The 20,237-nt window shown below is 38.8% G+C and overlaps 1 protein-coding gene across 2 annotated transcripts in view; it reads right to left on the bottom strand.

Moving 5' to 3' along the window:
- mad1l1 (mitotic arrest deficient 1 like 1) overlaps nucleotides 1–20,237 on the bottom strand; it is a 649,913-nt gene that overhangs the window by 279,667 nt on the left and 350,009 nt on the right. For both annotated transcript variants that reach the window (XM_033040804.1, XM_033040805.1), the window contains exon 17: nucleotides 11,435–11,625. In XM_033040804.1, the coding sequence (XP_032896695.1) occupies nucleotides 11,435–11,625 (191 nt within the window). The remainder of the gene's footprint in view (nucleotides 1–11,434; nucleotides 11,626–20,237) is intronic.

Below are 20,237 nucleotides of genomic sequence, written 5' to 3'. Positions count from 1 at the left end.
TTGTGGCATGATGGGGAGTGTGGAAAGAATATCTATGCATGGTGAGGGACGGAAGATAGGGATGGTTGAGGTCAAAATTTGGAGAGAATGAATAGGACATTGGAAGGAAGAAGACTCTAAGGAAAACACCATCAATTGGAAGAATCTACTTCCATTTCCCTCCATAACGCACAAAATAAATGTCTAATTCAAGGGACCCTTATGGAAAACATAAACTGGCAAATGGGCCAAATGGGGTGTCTGCTCTGTAAGTGGTTGGGGTGCCATGACAATCAATTTACAGCAACCACTGCTGAAGAAATGTCTGTTATGTTGTATTCATTTCATCTTTGCAATATTGTGAAGGTATTGCATATCATCTCAAAAAATGTAAATTGGAATCAACAGTTCTGCCACTGCACACTGTGACAGAAAGATCGTTTCAGAAACGGGCTATTTATAGACACTTTTTAAAACAGATTTTTTTTTTAAAGCTGAAGTTAAATTGGATGCAGCTTCAGATCTGCACAGATGAATCCAATTCAACTGAATAATATTCAGTTGATACACAAGAGGAGACAAGGAAATGTCATTATATTTTGTGGACTGAGAATTAGAGTCAGCACACTTATTGATGTCCTTAGAAATGACACTACAAAACAGACAGGAATAAAATGCAGAATGAATGATCAAATACAACACATTTCTTTGAAAGAAGTTAATCTCTTTGAAAATCAGGTTACCAACATCTTTTTTAGTAAAGATATTTTTTCTGGGGTAAAATAAGAGTCCATTTATTTAACCGGATAAAAGCAAAAGTAAGATGACCCACTCCATTGCTATAATTTATTAGGAAAAACAATAGTAGCAGATTGGACAAATGGGACATCACCACGTGTGTCAGTGCTACAAAATTGTAATTCAAGTTGTTGAGTTGAGGGTATTTTTTTTACATGGGACAATTTTAAAACATTGACACTAAACAAATACAATGACATGAATCAATGACCTCTGTCATGGATTCAGACACAACATGAGAGATGCAAGCCTCTGCTTGCGTGCATTAAAACTCTTCCATAAGTATTGGCCATCAGTTATATTCACCCTCACTGATCCAATATCAGAGTTCAACTGAGCTGAATGCATACAGAGAAGTACAAAAACAAATTAAACCAAGTAAAATATTTCACGATATCTCACCAGAGCAGAGTAAGAACAAAACAAACACCATATGACAGGTGATCAAAAGCTGGCTCAAATTGAGTCAGTTTCAAGGATTATCTTAAAGGAGGGGAAGGAAAAGAAAGTTCAATGTTGAGGGAAACAATTTCAGCACCTAGAGCCCTACTGACAATAACGGAGCAGTGGTAATTAGGGTTGTACAGGACATTCCTGGAGGAACTAAGAAATACAGCAGGAGTGGCAATGGTGCCTTTCACAACAAAGTACAACATCTGGCAATCCAACTCAATTTACAAATTCGAGGAGGACACCACCGTAGTGGGCTTGGTATCAGATAGTGACAAGAGGGAGTACAGGAAATAGATTGAGAACCTCGTAACCTGATGTCAAGACAACAACCTTTTTCTCAATGTCAGCATGACAAAGGAAATAGGGATCGACTTTAGGAAGCCCGGTATACTTTGACAGCGTTGAAAGCTTCAAGTTCCTAGGAGTATATATCATCAGCAACTTGTCCTGGACAAGCCATATCGAACCAATGGTCAAGAGAGCAGACTATTGCCTCTACTTCCTTAGAAGGCTTAGGAAGTTCAGCATGTCCCCATAAAATCTCACCAACAGATGCACCTATAGAAAGCATTTTATCGAGATGCATCAGAGTATGGTTTGGGAACAGCTCCATCCAAGACCGCAAAAAGTTGCAGAGATTTACACAGTGCCCTCCATAATGTTTGGGACAAAGACCCGTCATTTATTTATTTGCCTCTGTACTCCACAATTTGAGATTTGTAATTAAAAAAATCACATATGGTTAAAGTGCACGTTGTCAGGTTTTATTAAAGGTCATTTTTATACATTTTTGGTTTCACCCTGTAGAAATTACAGCTGTGTTTATACATAGTCCCCCCATTTCAGGGCACCATAATGTTTGGGACACAGGGCTTCACATGTGTTTGTAATTGCTCAGGTGTGTTTAATTGCCTCCTTCATGCAGGTATAAGAAAGCTCTCAGCACCTAGTTTTTTCGCCAGACTTTTCATCACCTTTAGAAACTTTTATTGCTGTTTATCAACATGAGGACCAAAGTTGTGCCAATGAAAGTTAAAGAAGCCATTATGAGACTGAGAAACAATAATAAAACTGATAGAGACATCAGCCAAACCTTAGGCTTACCAAAATCAACTGCTTGGAACATCATTAAGAAGAAAGAGAGCACCGGTGAGCTTACTATCCAATCCAATCCAACTTTATTTGTTAAGCACTTTAAAACAACCAATGTTGACCAAAGTGCTGTACAGAAGAATAAACAAGACATCATAAACAGACAACATAACAGCTCACATGAGGCGCAAAAATTACATATGAAATACAACAATAAATTAAAAGACATAAAACATGAGTAAAAATAATAGCCACGCAATAAAAGCAATCAAAATAAGAAATTAAATCAAGTAACTAAAGTCGACATCTTACTGGGTATCAAAGGCCACGGAGAAGAGATGGGTTTTAAGGAGTGATTTAAAAACAGACAGAGAAGAGGCCTGTTTAATGTGGAGAGGCAGATCGTTCCATAATTTGGGTGCCGACACAGCAAAGGCACGGTCCCCTCTAATCACAAAGGGACTGGCAGGCCAAGGAAGACCTCCACAGCTAATGACAGAAGAATTCTTTCTATAATTTAAAAAAAATCCCCAAACACCTGTCTGACAGATCAGAAACACTCTTCAGGTGTGGATTTGTCAATGACCACTGACCGCAGAAGACTTCATGAACAGAAATACAGAGGTTACGCTACAAGATGCAAACCACTGGTTAGCCGCAAAAATAGGATGGCCAGGTTACAGTTTGCGAAGAAGTAATTAAAAGAGCAACCACAGTTCTGGAAAAAGGTCTTGAGGATAGATGAGATGAAGATTAACTTATATCAGAGTGATGGCAAGTGCAAAGTATGGAGGAGAGAAGGAACTGCCCAAAATCCAAAGCATACCATCTGTGAAATGAAGACGTACCTGCGTCGTAGACGCACCCCCGTTTTGAGCCCGGGACGGAGCAGCCAGCCTTTCGCCCAGTAGCTACCTGCCAACCACCACCTCCACCAGTTGCGCCTGTGCCGAAGCACACCATGGCGCGCAGGCCGGCAGAAGGCGCTGAGGTGACGGCCGGTTCCGCGGTCTGGTCTCGGCGGCTGCTCACAGCCACCCGAGCTATTTCCCTTCCCGGCCACAATGCGGTGGTTCCGCACTCGCAATGAGTGAGTGAACTGCTGGCATGATCTCTGACCCCCTCCTTCTCAATGCTCCTGCTCTCCCTGCAACTCCCTGGCGGCCCAGTCAAGTTTACTACTTTGTGCAGCCCAGGCCGTGCTGACCCGGGCCAGACTCCCCACATGTTGTGGAAAGGAACGTTCTCCCCCCCCCCCCCCCCGCCCAGCGGCGCTGTCCTTTTACAGCCGCTTCCCACTTCACACAGTTCCAGGGTCGAAGGCGTGTCAGGTTCCGCGGAGCAGTCGCCGGGAAATACGGTATATCAGAGTGATGGCAAGAGCAAAGTATAAAGGAGAGAAGGAACTGCCCAAGATCTAAAGCGTACCAATTCATCTGTGAACCATGGTGGTGGGGGTGTTATGGCCTGGACATGTACGGCTGCTGAAGGTACTGGCTCACTGATCTACATTGATGATACAACTGCTGATGATAGTAGCATAATGAATTCTGAAGTGTATCGACACATCCTATCTGCTCAAGTTCAAACAAATGCCTCCAAACTCATTGGCCAGCAGTTCATTCTACAGCAAGACAATGATCCCAAACATACTGCTAAAGCAACAAAGGAGTTTTCCAAAGTTAAAAAATGGTCAATTCTTGAGTGACCAAGTCAATAACCCGATCTGAACCCAATTGAGCATGCCTTTTATATGCTGAAGAGAAAACTGAAGGTTACTAGCCCCCTAAACGAGCATAAGCTAAAGATGGCTGTAATACAGACCTGGCAGAGCATCACCAGAGAAGACACCCAGCAACTGGTGATGTCCATGAATTGCAGACTTCAAGCAGTCATTGCATGCAAAGGATATGCAACAAAATACTAAACATGACTACTTCATTTACATTGCATTGCTGTGTCCCAATCATTATGATGCCCCGAAATGGGGAGACTATGTAAACACTGCTGTAATTTCTACATCGTGAAAACAAAATGTATAAAAATGGCCTTTATTCATCTGACAATGTGCACTTTAACCACGTGATTTTTTTTCTATTACAAATCTCAAATTGTGGAGTACAGAGGCAAATAAATAAATGATGGGTCTTTGTCCCAAATATTATGGAGGCCACTGTAGATGCTGTCCAGACCATCACACAAATCAACCTCCCTTCCACTGATTCTATCTACACTTTATGCTGTCTCGGCAAGGCCACCAGCATAATCAAGGACGAGTCTCACCCCGGTCATTCCCTTTTCTCCCCTCTCCCATCAAGACTTGACCATCACAAACAAGCTTGGCAGCACCACCATTGACCTAATCCCAACGGATAAACCTGCCAGATTCTGCAGTGGCAGGTATTGAGAAACATGGGAAAGCTTGACTTCAATAATCTGGCAGATGCATCTGTCCATTATAACAAACTTCCAATTCTGATATCACCCTTGTGAATTTGTTGTACCTTGTTCAGTACCTCTCCGACTTATATGCTGATGTACTCTGACATACTGACTAATGTTGTACTCTCTAGAAAAAAATATTTTGATTGTACACAAAAATATGATGAAGCTTCTGCCGTAGCTTCACTTAATCTGTTTACATCAAAACTTTTATCAACATTCAAGTCATATGTACAAAAGCTAAGTAGAGATGAAATTCTTCTTCTCTATTCAACTGACTTCCATCTGTTGATCCAATATTCGATCAATTGCAATCCTGCCAAAGAATAGCATGTAAAAAAAATAAAAGTAGGCCACATCTAAATTCTCCAAATAAATATAGCAATTTTATTGCTAATTTTATTGAGTCCCTCAAGGTTTGGTCTAACCAGATGACCGTGAGCTCAATGGAACTGGACCAATTAATGTAGTCTACATGGTATTCGCACTCACACCACCCCTTCAATTAGCCTTTCAGCTCTATTTGAATTGTTTTCCAAGGAAAGATAAGAAAACAGTGAAGATGACATTGATCTTTCCCATCAAAGAACATGAAATTCCATGAATTAATTTAATCTTTTACAGATAGTTGAAGGCCCATGAAACTGAACAAGTGGTTAATACTGAATTTATTCTAATGCAAAATAAAATCCAGACCAGTGTGGTTGAAAAAAAAGTATTTAACAGTATACACTAATTAGTTCTAAAATAGACAGGATTAACATGGTCGGTGAGCTCATTAAATCTTTCTCAATGGATATGCTCCCTCTGAATGAGGTACATTAATTATCCAGCTACAAATTTACAAACCTAATGATAAAATGTTGAAAAAATTGAATGGAAAAGCCTTTTGCTGGCTTGACTTGACAACAAAAAGGATGTCATTGCTGGCTGTGCATGGGATTTATATTGACATCATTATTCTTGTGATTTCAACTGCAATATTTGTTCAGGGAAGCAAGACACAAGCAAATAAAAGAGTAATGGATTTGAGAATATTTGGCAGATCACTGAATTGGACTGCCAATGTTGTATTCATTGTGGTGAAATCCAGGTCTTGTCATTCATCCCAAATATATTGAAATAAGAAGAAAGAGTGAGCACCACAGGGTACTCAGTTTGGGTGTGACAGCAGATCAGCGCTGTGCAGGGCAGGGCTAAGCAGGCCATCTCCAACACCCTTTGCCCGGTTGTATCCCTGGGCCAACAATTAATAAGATCATGCAAAGGAACTTCTAGATCGTAGGAAGATACCAAAGGACCAGGTCGAATGGAAGTATCTGCACAAACCATTAGTCCCTTTATCGGTACACTGTGGATAGCTCGATTGTAATCATGTATAGTCTTTCCACTGACTGGGTAGCACGCAACAAAAGCTTTTCACTGTACCTCAGTACACGTGAAAATAAACTATACTAAACTAAACTTTCATGCTATTAATCAAGGAGGAGAAAGCAATAGCTGGAAATTACACCTGGGTCATTATGGAATTAAGTTTGGTAGAACTCTTTATGCAAAAACTGTCTACTATTTGCTGATTAGTTCACTATAGCCATTTATCAACTTCATACAAGCCATCAAATCCAGCTGCAGTGAGAGACTCGCCCTAAAGCCCACACTTATTTAAAGCCCTCCCTGTTATTTAGGTTTTTGTAAGTGAAGCCATTTTGGAGCAGCTTTTTGTTGGAGTGATTGTGCCTGTAATTGAGGATAAATGTTGAGTGCTGTGATTGAGGATAAGTGTTGAGGTCTGGGCTCGAGAGGAGGTTAATCAGCGTGAAAGTAAGATAAAGTGATGTATTTTTAACTTTCCTCTTTCGTCGGGTTGGCAGTTCGGGCAGTGGCAAGCTCCTTCTATGGGATGGACCAGAGTGTCGCTGGTGTTAAGTGTGTCCAGCTGCAGCTCCTGACTGACCAAATTAAGGAACTGGAGCTAGATGCACTCAGTCTCATCCGGGATGAGCATGATAGATAGGATTTTTAACAAAGTGGTTACACCTAAGCTGCAGGCAAACAATGCCTTGCTGACCACTAGGAAGGGCAAATGGAGTAGACAGAGAGTATAGGGAGCTGGGGAAAATGTTAAAAAAACCATGACGTCGAGGGCAGCAATCTCTAGATCTCTAGAGTGCCACATGTGTGAATGTAGAAATAGTCGAACAGGACCAATGAGTTGGTGCAGGGGGGAGGGATTCAGATGTTTGGAACATTGGGATCTCTTGTGAATCAGAGGTGTTGTATAATTGAGGGACAGTTTGCGCCTGAACTGGAGAGGGAACCAACATCCTCATGGGCAGATTTTCTAGTGCCACGAGGATGGGTTTAAACTAGATTACATTGGGTGAGTAATGGAGTGGGAAAGGCAGATAAGAGGTTAGAAGTTGATGGAGAAGTCAACAACATCAATGACAAGATGGGCAGGAGTGTGGCAGGGAACAAAGAAGGACTATTGGATTAAACTGCGTTTATTTCAATGTTCGACAGAAGTAATAGCTATTACAGAAATATGGCTACAGCACAATAGTAGTCCGAGATTAGATTACTGAGGGATTATCCAGTCAAATCTTATGGGTGGAGCTGAGAAATAAAAAGGAGATGATTACCTTGTAGGGATATACTATAGTCCACATACTATAGTCCACATACTATAGTCCACATACTATAGGCCAATGGGAATTAGGGACAAATGTACGGGAAGATTGTGGAGATTTGCAAGAATAATTGAGTTGTCATAAAAACAATATTTTGCTATTGTGCCCGGGCTTTAATTTGTTAACTTTGGATCTTTGTAAAGCTTAACCTACTCTTGGGAAATAAGGCCGGGTAATAGTCTGAGCTGATCTTGAGAAGCACTTTGGAACCAATTACCATAGTTCCATTGGTTTTTAAATAGTTATGGAAAAGGACAGAACTGTTCCACAAATTAAAGATCTAAATCGTGCGATGGTGAGTTTTACAGTATTGGCCTGGAACTTACAAAGGTTGATTGGTGTAAGTTGGCGACACAAGGAACTGCAGATGCTGGTTTACAAAAAAAGCTAAGTGCTGGAGTAACTCAGTGGGTCAAGCAGCATCTCTGTAGCACATAGATAGGTCACATTTCAGAATGGGCCCCTTCTAACTTCAGTAAAGTGTTGATTGCGGGCAAAGGGTACACATGACACGTGGGAGGCTTCGGAAAGTGTGATATCGTGAGTTTGGTTTAGTTTAAAATTACAGCGTGGAAACATGCCCTTAGGCTCAATGAGTCCGCGCCGACCAGCAATCACACATACACTAGTTCTATCCTTCACGCTTGGGACAATTTACAGAACCCATTTAACCTATAAACCTGCACGTCTTTGTAATGTGGGATGAAACCGGTGCACCCGGAGAAAACCCATGCGGTCACAGGCAGAAAATACAAACTCTGTACAGAGAGCACCCATAGTCAGGATCGAACCTGGGTCTCTGCTGCAGTAAGGCAGCAACTCTGCTCCTGTGCCCTGTGCCACCCTGGTCTGCATGTTCCTTTAGAATGAAGGCAAAGCTGACAAGAGTAGGAAACACTGGATGTCAAGAGGTATGAAGACTCTGGTTAGAAGAAAAGAGGCTGCATGGGTCAGGTACATGCAGTTGGGATCAAGTGAATCTCTGGAGAAGTAACAAAGATACAGGAATGCACAAGAAAATCAGGGCATAAGATAGCTTTATAGATCAGTGGTGTGAGATAGCTTTAATTGTTAAAATTAAGTAGAATCCAATGAAATCTTATGTATATTAAGGGAAAAGGGTAATTAGAATGAGAATAGGGCCACTCAAAGACCAAATTAGACATATATCTGTGTAGATGGATATGGTCCTCAATAAGTCCCAGCCCACATGTCAGAGAGTGACAAATCAATCTTTCGCTATGAATTAAATGGTTTTGGAAAGGTGTGGTTGGCATGGCGGGAAGAAAAATAACTCCAATAATGTCTACCTTCTGCCAAAATGGTTAGCGCATGTTATTATCATAACCAGTATTTTGTAATGACAGAGAGTCATGCATGAGATATCATGGCAACACCTATATTCTATGAAGTCATCTGTTAAATAATATCGTATTCTGAGCATGAGCCACCAAGAATGTCTCTACATTAGCTCCACTATGATAGGCACCTATATCTGTTGGTTTATTCACCAGCTAATCCCTTCCATTACTTCAATCAGCCTGGCCCCAAAATAATAGCAGTACAAGACACTATTAATATTGAAATGTCAAGGATCCCAGAAAGATGGCTCTTCACAGGGAGCCTTATATCACCCACGCAACACGAGCTGCAGTATGTCCACAACGTCTGGATTGCCTGAGGTATACCACAATCAGAATCTAGAAAGGGATAATAGCATCCTCTCACAGGTTAATATCACAACACTGAAGCCCTCATCACACTCCATCAGTTCCAATAGGCAGAACAGATTTGCAGCCCAATGCCAGACATCTAAAACAAACACGATATTCTGAGCTCCATTATGCCAACGATTACCAGATGAACAAACAAAAAGACCCAAGGATGTAATCAAAGTTTCCCCAATACACTGCAATACCTGCATTACCTTGTGGGAACCCTTTACCCATGACTGTTCTAAATGGATGACAAGCACTTGGGATGACATTGAAGAATATGTCAATATAGTGGAATACGAATTTGGAAACAATTTAAAAAAGTTTTAAAATTGAATAATATACCACTATGCCTTCCCATTGTAAATAATCCCTTATTCAAACCATCCTTTTTGGATAAGGGTTTCACACAATGGAAGAATTATGGAATTAAAAAGATTGGACATCTTTATGGGAAAGGCACTTTTCTTTCATTTCAGGAGTTACAACAGAATCATGGACTGCAATCAAATAATTTCTTCAGATATCTACAAATTAGAGATTATGTTAAATCTAACACACAAGTCTACAGGACTAGGGAACCAGAAATCCTTGATGAATGTTTGAACAAGCATCCTAACACTGAAAAATTAATAGCTTATATTTATAACACCCTCCTAAACAACGAGGTACCACCGACGGAACCATATAGACACACATGGGGAAATGAATTAGGTCATCCTATGACGAAAGATATTTGGGACGAAAGTTTACAACATATACATCAATGTTCGTTAAATGCCAGACATGCTTTAATACAATTTAAAGTCTTACATAGATTACACTACTCTAAAATAAAACTAAATAGAATCTTCCCACAAATCTCTCCTATTTGTGATAAATGTCTACATCTAGATGCTAATTTAACACATACGTTTGCAAATTGTATAAAAATTTAACATTTCTGGACTGATATTTTTGAAATAATTTCAGAAGTTATTAATACAAAACTGGATCCAAACTCAAAATTAATAATACTTGGAATATCAGAGCAAAGTTTAACACTCACAACAAGCCAAAGAAATTTCCTCGACACAGTATAATAACCGGGAAAAAATTAATATTAAAATTTTGGAAAGGCCCTACGACCCCCACAATTAAAATGTGGATTGTGGAAATGTCGGAGACCCTATATCTAGAAAGAATTAGACTTGTCTTAATGGACAAAGAAGAACTTTTTGATAAAATATGGGCTCCATTCATTAATTATCTGACGGGATAGATTGGCCCAGCACGAAAACCCAACTGAAACTTGAACTCAGGATTAGATGAAAAGCCATACTTTATAATCTACGAACCTATCTCCAATGACGTATTATAAGTAATCCATTCCACCTAAAAGATATTTGTAACTCTTTTATCTCTCTTTCTCTCTTTTTCTATATAAAAAAAACATTAGAAGCAGAAGTAATCGACAATTGAAAATTTTAATAATGTATGACTGATGTATATGAAAAGTTTTTTAAAGTTTTTTTACTATAATATGTAACTATACTTTATAATATGTCTACTTCTAATAAAAATATTATTACAAAAAAAAATAAACTAAAAAAAAAAAAAAAGAAGCTCGGTGTAAATAGTCTTCCGTCTCCATCCACGAAGAATTAGATTAATTATTTCCCAGGTATGTGCATCTTCTTCAGATTTTAGCTCTTTTGACAACAGAGTGTCCATGGAAACAATTTTTAGAATAGTCACTTTGTATAGGGAATAATTCTTGAACAAACATTCCAGCAATCACAAACTTTAAAACTTGTCTCATCAGCATAATCCAAGCAATGTACTCATGTTGCTTAGATATAAGCCACATGATCCTTTCCGTACAACTGGCGTATTAAAGGATGATACTATTAGAATGAATAAGTAACAAATTAAGAATCATCAATAGCACCTTGGGAAATGATCAATATTGATAACGATACTCGAGGATCTATGAAACTCATCAGACCCAGGTGAATGGATTAGAATGACCAACAGCCCTTTGACAATAACTGGTAAAAACCCTCATATTACTACTACATTCCACGGAACAGCACAGAGCAATTTGAATCAGAATAAAAGGAAACCTTCAACAAATAATCATTATAAATGAAATGGTACCATTTTGAGGTAAGTACAATGAAATTCAGATGGAAACTAGTCCGTGATGAAGAGAAATAAAAAGATTTGCTTCAAATGCAAACAGTTCTGGTAATGCTGCATTCTCCCCTCTCCTTGTGATCTTACCTTAAACATCAGATAGTCATCCGGGTGCTCTGCATATATTGATGACAGCTTGTACTGGTTCTCTGTCGTGACATCAATCTTGTAACCCGTCAGGGTGTAGCAGACAGCTCGGAATTCCTGAATCTTCTTATGGAACACCTCCTTCAACCGTTGGTTCTTCAACTCTGCACTGCTTACTTGCCTGCGCATCTCTGAGTACAAAGTTAGCAAAATATTATTTTATCACTGCTAAATGGTGGACATCAATCAATTTTAATGAATATCCCAATGGCAATCAATAGCAATCAAAGCTGCAATTTTTCAAGAGAGTTATAAATCTGCTGTCTAATTGGATGAGTTCTGATAGATTTTATGGAATGAAATGAATGCTAAGTTGTAACCTTATGAGTGGTTCAGATAACATATGAAATAAAGAACATAGCATCATTAACCAACTCAGTGTTGTCAATAAAAGGTTATTGCATAAATCCCCCAATCACTCACAATTTTGATTTGGTTGCAGTGTTTATAGGATACAACATCCTTCTAAAGAATACATTTCTTCCATTTCAGCATTGCTCCATCAATCACATATCACACATTCTTCCACACATATTATAAAAACTGAAGATAGACACAAAATGCTGGAGTAACTCCGCGGGGCAGGCAGCATCTCTGGAGAGATGGAATGGAAATCACATTTTAATCATAGCTAAAGATGGTTATCATCCCAAACCACTGTAGCATTCCTTCATTGTTGAACAATTTTGCAGTGCTACAAGAATGCAACTCGGAACTATAATGAGAATGTAATTCTTGGCTGTTAGAAACATCACAACTTGCTAATTTCCATGAATTAATTTTGGGACCCATAACCAAAGGATGATCGTTATAAAATCTAAGAAATTAAAGAGAAATTCCTTTAACCAGAGTGGTTACAATATGGAAAAACAGTAGGAACAAAGAACTGGTTTATACCAAAGATAGACACAAAGTGCTGGAGTATCTCAGCGGGTCAGGCAGCATCTCTGGAGAAAAAGGCTAGGTAAAGTTTTGGGCCAGGACCCTTCTTCAGACTTTTCAGACCCACTGAGTTACTCATGCACTTTGTGTCTGTCTTTGGTTACCTGAGCAGCGTCTCTTCCCAAAACATCGACTACCCTTCTGTCTCCACCAATGCTACTTGACCACCTCTGTTCCTCCAACAGTTTGCTTTTTTGGCTAGATGTTACTCATTTCATTACTCACATGACCTTATGGAAGCAAGCAATATAGGCTAATAATATAGCTAGATACAAATGGAAATTAAGATATGCTGAGTGAATAATGGCAGGAGGCAACTTATGTCGTGCATAAAATCAATGAGAACCACTTGGGCAGATTAGACTGTGGTGCACATATTATGTAGTTTTATACAGTAATGTGACAGTTTTAATCTATATCACAACAAGCTACTCTCGACATATGTTTAAGACCTTGATTGTTGTGCTTTTTTATTGATAGCCCAATCAAACAAAATAAATAGTAGAAGTGCGCCAAATAGCCTCAAGTTGCTCTCACAATGAAGATCCTGGCACATCTAAAACATGCTGTGGCTCTATCAGGCGTGGGTGAGGCCGTATTTGGAGTATTGTAAGCAATTTTGGGCACCATAGCTGAGGAATGATGCGCTGACCCTGGAGAATGTCCAGAGGAGGTTTACAAGAATGATCCCAGGAATGAGTGGGTTAGCATATGATGAGAATTTGACGGCGCTGGGCATGTACTCGCTGGAGTTTAGAAGGATGAGGGGCAAAATTTCAACTTACCGAATAGTGAAAGGATGGATTGAGTCGATGTGGAGAGGATGTTCCCACAAGTGGGAGAGACTAGGGACGGAGGTCATTGCCTCAGAATTAAAGGACGTCCCTTTAGGAAGATGAGGAGGAATTTCTTTAGTCAGATGATAGTGAATCTGTGAAATTCTTTGCCACAGAAGGCTGTGGAGGCCAAGTCATTGGATATTTTTAAGACAGATAGATAGATTCTTGGTTAGTACTGGTGTCAAGGGTTATGGAGAAAAGGCAGGAGAATGGGGTTAGACAGATCGGCCATAATTGAATGCCGCAGCAGTCTTGATGGGCCTAATGGCCTAATTCTGCTCCTATCACTTATGGCCTTATGAAACTGCTCTCAACTCCCCTTTTATGCCTGCCCTCATAATCCTCAACTCACTCAATGCCCCAAATTCTGCCTCTCAGCCTTGAACATATTCAATAATCTTCCCACCATCTCTCTAGGATAGGCATTACCATAGATTCAGACCTCTCTGGGAACCCACTCGCTCGGAAACTTTGACCCTTGGTTTTAGACTCCCCTAAAATTGGGAATCATAATCTCAACATTAGCTCATTAAGTATTGATATTTCAATAAGATCACCATTTGTTCTTCCTAGTTCAAAACATTGATCCCAATAGTTATGGCAAGGTTTCATTACTTTTATACCCCGTCCTGAACTGTGAGTCTGTTTCCATTTAAATTGCTTTTCAGTACCTCCTTTCTGTGTGTAACTTTACATTTCCCCACACTACATTTGCCAATTTGTTTTCCCACTTTCTCCCTTTTCAGACCCTCCGTGTCTTTCTCACCAATTGTATCCCCACCAGTTTTGATACTCAAAATAAATTTAGAAGCAATATACTGAGCCTCCTTATCCAAGTCATTAAAATAGTTGAGGCTCCAGCACTTATCCTTGTGGCAACCAATTGGTTTCAGCTTACTAACATAAAAATGATCTTTCCCAACTATTCTATTAGTTAGCCCCATTCTATGTGCAAGCTATAACACCAAATGCCATGAATAGTAACCTTTTAGGTGGCACTTTATCGAATGTGATATGGAAATCCAAATATACCACATGTACTGGTTAGAGTCATAGGTATAGATTCATACAGCATAGAAACAGGCCCTTCGGCCCAACTTGTCCACGCCAACCAACATGCCCCGAATACACTAGTACCACCTGCCCGCGATTGGCCCATATCCCTCTAAATCTATTCTATCCATGTAAATGTCCAAATGACCCCCTCCGGCAGTTCGTTCCATATACCTACCACCCTTTACGTAAAAAAGTTGCTCCTCAGGTTTCTATTAAATCTTGCCCCCCTCACTTTAAATCCATGTCCTCTGGTTCATGTTTCCCCTACATTGGGTAAAAGACTGTGCATTTACCCTACCTGTTCCTTCCCAAGATCATCCTCCTGTGCTCCAAGGAATAAAGTCCTAGCCTGCTCAACCTCTCCCTATAGCTCAGGCCCTCCAGTCCTGGCAATATCCTTGTAACTTATCTGGACCTTTTCCAGCTCAACAACATCTTCACTATAACAGGGTGACCAAAACTGAACACAAAATGTGGCCTCACCAATGTCTTGTACAAATGTAATAAAACTTCTATTCTCAATACTCTGACTGATGAAGGTCAATGTGTCTAAAGCCTTCTTGACCACCCTATCTACCCCATCATCTACCCTGCTCATTATATCCTGAAATAACTCAAATACAATTTCCCTTTCATTAAGTCACCTTGACTCTGTTTGCAATATGGATTTCCAAATGTCCTGTAATCACTAGCATTTTACCAAAGACAGGCTCATCTATATTTCGCATCACATTTTTGGATGGAGGCTACATTTGCAGTTTTCCAACACTGTAACAAGGTAACTCTGTCCGGTAATAACCAATACATACATTATTGTTGCAGATACCTTCTTTATTACATAAGGATGCAGGCAATCAGATCCACTCGTTAGCCTTTAGATCCATTTGTTTGATAAGAACCTTTTGCTCTAATTAGAATATTTCTTCAGTTCCTCCTCTTCTGTTCCCTCTCATTTTTATGGTATTATTAGGATGCTTCCCTCATCTTCTGCCTAGGTGATGGATGGATAATGCTCTGCCAGTTGCATATTTCCCATTACTCATTCCTCACTCAACCTCTAAGGGGCCAACTACTTGCTACTTTTTAAAATTATTGTGAACATTGTTATTTTAACATATTTCTTGCTACTTTACTTTCATAATTTAATTTAACCTTTTCATTTTATCTGAATCACCTTTTACTAGTTTTGAACATTCACCTATCTGCACCATTAATCTTCACAGCGCACGCCTTTACTTTTACTCTGACACTCTGCTTAATTTCTTTTGTTAGTCACGGATGAATTACCTTTCTCTTAACAGTATTTCCAATGAGATATTTCTTGGTTGAACATATTTATTTAAACCTTCCACTTCATCAACTTTTAATCTATTTTTCTAGTCCACTTTAGACCTTTGCAATTACCTTTATTTACATTTAAAGCACCAGTTTCTTACCCTCAAACTGAATGTGAAATTCTATCAAGTTACGATCACTCTTCTCCAGAAGTTCCTCCTCTAGAGCTAGTTCCTCTTCATTCCACATTATCAAGTCTAAATTGGTCAATTCCATGATTCATTATGTAATTTACTTTTCTAAGAATCTATCTCAAATATAATATAAACTCGTGTCCAAGGTTAACAATGCCAGAATATATCTGAAATAAAATATTCTGCTTCAACAAACAAAGTATAAACAATATTTAAACCTAATTCACTTTTTTTTTGCACTGAAGAACACAAGATATATTTTTGTATTGTAAATTCCGTGCAGGCTAAGCATTGAATCTTTTATTTAGAAAGTATCAATTTTGTTTTCCGTTCTTCAGGGATTTTAAATTAAATATTAATGTGAGGTTGTTTGAATGAATAATTAACAAAATATAATGACATATTCAAAAACATGTCATCATCATCCAAGGATGCAGGATATAGGAGAAAAAAGTTAAAACTCTGATTGTAAATATTGGATTATATTTCAAGATAATGCACCATCACGGTGGCAAGTCTGATGAACAAGTCTGAATAAAATAATTTATAATGCAAAATAGTGAGATAAAAGATGCATTAACAACATGTCAACTAGATGCACATAAAAATGATTTAATATATTACATGGGCATCTGCATGCAACTGTGATTTACACAAATTGATAGCCTATCACAATTCATTCTACACTACTGATGTCATTTTATCAGTGAAAATGTCAGCATGGATCATAGGGACACTAGTGGAGAGGTTGGATTGTTTTTTCAAAGAGATGGGTGATCAGTTCGCTAGAAGTAATCACCAAGAAAAAACAAAAACTACATGAGAGAAGATGGATTTCTCAGATGTTCCAGGTAACATAAATGCAGGCCAATTGAAGCCAACACTGTTCGCAGGCCTCATATACATGGGCTGATTTTGTCTACAGAGGCAAACTGAGCATTGCGCGCTCATTAACATCAATGCATATGCCAATTGCCCTTGGTGCATCTGACCCTCATTCGCATGAAGTACCTCAAACAAAAAGCAGGTAGAGCTACTGCCTCATAGTGCCAGAGATCTGGGTTTGTCCTGACCTCGGGTGCTGTCTGTGTGAAGTGTGCACGTTTTCTCTGTGACCTTGTGGGTGTCCTCCTGGTGCTCTGGTTTCCACCCACATCCCAAAGACATGTGGGTTGGTAGGTTCCCCGAGTATGTAGAGAAAGTGGATGCAAAAGTGGGATAAAATAGAATGAGTGTGAATGGGTGATCAATGGTCGAAGTGGACTTCGTGGGCCGAAAGGCCTTTTCTGGGCTGTATCTTTCAATCAATTTCAATCAAGCAGTATATTGAGTACCTGATTTCATTTCGAGGTAGGAGAAAGAAAAGTTCTGTAACTCTTAACGGTCAAACAGCTGAACTGTTCCATTCTTTGAATAAGGTAAAGACAGATGTATAGAATTTTAAAGAGACTTATTTTTGTATACATGGATGACAGTCAAGAGCTCAGTAAAATAGAACACTGCCTTAAATAATTGTCCTTATTTATTTGTCTTTAAATTATCTCAGTAACACATAAATGTGTTTCATGTCTCATATTTAATAATCTAGCTAATCAATGCAATCCTTGTGGGTTTTCTTTACTGCAGAAGAAATCACCCGATTTGGCTTTCTTGTAAAACCAATACAATTTAGTGCTGCTGGTCGATGGGAGTAAATAGCTGCAATTACATTGGAATCAAGATGTGATGAAAGAAAATATTACTCACTGACATTCAGCACTGGCCTTTAATAGTTAATCAATTGGACGTTTGGAGTTCATAATTTACTTTAATAGATCTTACTTTGGTCAACATTTCGGCTGTTAATAGCTCCAGCCTTTTAAAGAGACGTTATCCATTTATCTTCCTCCTCTACTAATGATTTGAAACCCATTAAACACTTTTCCATAGAATCCTGCAGCTCAGGAGGCACACTTGGACCAGCATCTCATGCTCTTTTTCTGGTTACTTTTCTTCAGTCTCCAGACTGTGCTCGCACATTAGATACTGAAGTTCTCAAGATCAGCAGCAAAGCAGATGATTGTGTAGTTCCCCAGCCCTTACACACATCAATCTGTCTGCAGAACCTGTGTCAAAACTGCCACAGAATATCATCTACGTTTATTTGAATAGATAGCGACAGCTGAGGAACCAAGAAATTGAGTTAATGCCATTTTTTAAAACAAAGTTACATGCTCGAATTGTTTAAAAGTGTAATGTATTATTGCGTTTTGGTTTTCTTTTATATTTTCAGTAATTTTAATGAATAATTATTTTGTTTTTCGTGTTTCTGAAAGTCAAAAACATTTACTGTTTGACAGCAGACCCCAGGTGTGGGGATTGGCATGGAGGAGGCTCAGCCATCTCTCAATAAACTTTCAGCTATTTTATGAGAAGAGATATTTCTGTAATTCCTGCACCATCCACTCCCCCAACATGATGCCTTTAGCACTGTCACATAGAACCTTTCCATTGAGGCTTGGTTGACACAAAAGCTCAAATTGACATAGAATCTGCAAAAAATTTACCATTGGCAAGAATGCATGGGTCGTTTGTCAATGGCAAGAAATTGTGGTCCGTAACTTCCCCTAACCCGAGAAAAAACATACTGTTATGCCAAACTTTTCCGTTAAAGGAAAAGATACATGATACATGATATTAGATATAGATAAGGCCTCATTTGAACATGCATTGTAATAGGTGACAGAAGTAAAATACTTGCACCTTTATTCTTCAAATTTGTTTAAGTTTCCTATTGCAAAGTACACTTCACTAAGGTCATGCTCATCCGTTTTCCCAAGAGACCAGATTAGCTTTATTTCTTAACAAGTTATCTAGATTCACAGACATACAAAATGTATTTGTAAAAATTATTAAAGAAAAAATTAAACTGTGAAGTTCAACTACAGAGATGAGAAATGTAACAACTTTTAATGAGGCGAATTTGGACAATCATTTTTTATTAGTCAAACTGAAATTTTGAATAATTATTCATTTCTGAGGGTTTCTTCTGCTCTGAGAATAAATTGTTTCTCAAGGACATAATGGCTTTATCAGCTCCAAATTAATTATGATTTAAATTTTATAATGGCTAGTAAAATAAATGAAAGTTGCACCCAAATGAATACTAATTACATTATTTTTCAGATTAGCATCTTATCACAAGTCAACTATGAGAGCATTTAAATCCTCTTAAATAAATAATCTGCTTGCAAAAAATATTTTCCAATTTATGACAGGTAATCAGTTTATATTAATTCCGAATTATCGCAACTCCAAGTGCCACATTAATTATTTTTTAATACAATCTCTTTTTCAAAAAAGGTAACGTGGAGCCTCTCACTATTTAAATTTGTGCTGGTGAAGAATACAGACTCTCCATTCCAGAAAACCTCCCAGCTTCAGGCACTCAAGTTCCGCACTAAGTGTGTCTAGAGTTAGAAAATGGATCTTTGGAAAGTTATTATTAAGATGATAGATTTTAAAATCTTTTATTCAAAACCATCATGGAGATCAAGCACATAATATTGACTGTTGACCACACTGTTAGTCTACATAATTGAATCCTTTATTTGTCATTCAGACCTTTCGGTCTGAACGAAATGCTGTTGCCTGCAATATGTTAGCTCACAGAAAAATTCATACTATATTTGTTTAAGGGAAGTAAAGATAATCCAAAAAATTATAGGCCGGTGTGCTTCATGTAGGGAAACCATTGGAAAAGATTCTTTGGCATAGCATTTACTACCATTTGGAAGGGAAATGGTCTAGTAAAGGACAGTCAGCATGACTTTGTATGCAGCAGGTCATGTCTTAGCAACTGGATTGAGCTTTTTGAGGAGGTGACAAAAGTGATCGAAGAGTATAGGGCAATGGATGTCGTCTACAGGAATTTTAGGGATTTTAAGTAAACTGATCTAGAAGATTAATGGGCCTGTCCCACTTAGGCTATTTTTCAGGCGACTGCCGGCGATTGTCAAGTCGTAGCAGATCGCTGAAAAACCGGCGACTGGAACGGCAACTGTCAGAGTGGAACACACACACACACACACACATACACACATCACTTCCTTCACCAGCCAGTTATGCAGGCAGGGGACAGGGCAAGCGGGGGGAGCGCTGTCTGGGTGAAATTCACACGGTGCAAAGCCAATGTGATACAGACACACACCACGATGAACAGGAAGGTTGGCGCTGTAATTAAGACTGTGAAAGCACAGTGTACGGGAAAGGTTTTTTAACCACATGTTTTCATTTGTTTCTTGCATCACTATCACTACTTTATGCTTTGCATCATTGATAAATCATTTCACCCTGGTTTTTTTCTGGATCAGTTATGGTTTCAAAAGTTAAATCTTCTGACTGTTAGCTCAAGTTGTAGAATGGGGCATGAACACACAACATTCCTTGATTCAAAGT

This window comes from Amblyraja radiata, chromosome 22 (genome assembly GCF_010909765.2).
Source record: "Amblyraja radiata isolate CabotCenter1 chromosome 22, sAmbRad1.1.pri, whole genome shotgun sequence".
Lineage (NCBI taxonomy): Eukaryota > Metazoa > Chordata > Chondrichthyes > Rajiformes > Rajidae > Amblyraja > Amblyraja radiata.
The sequence above is the reverse complement of the archived record's forward strand: the minus strand, read 5'-3'. Positions and strand labels throughout refer to the sequence as shown.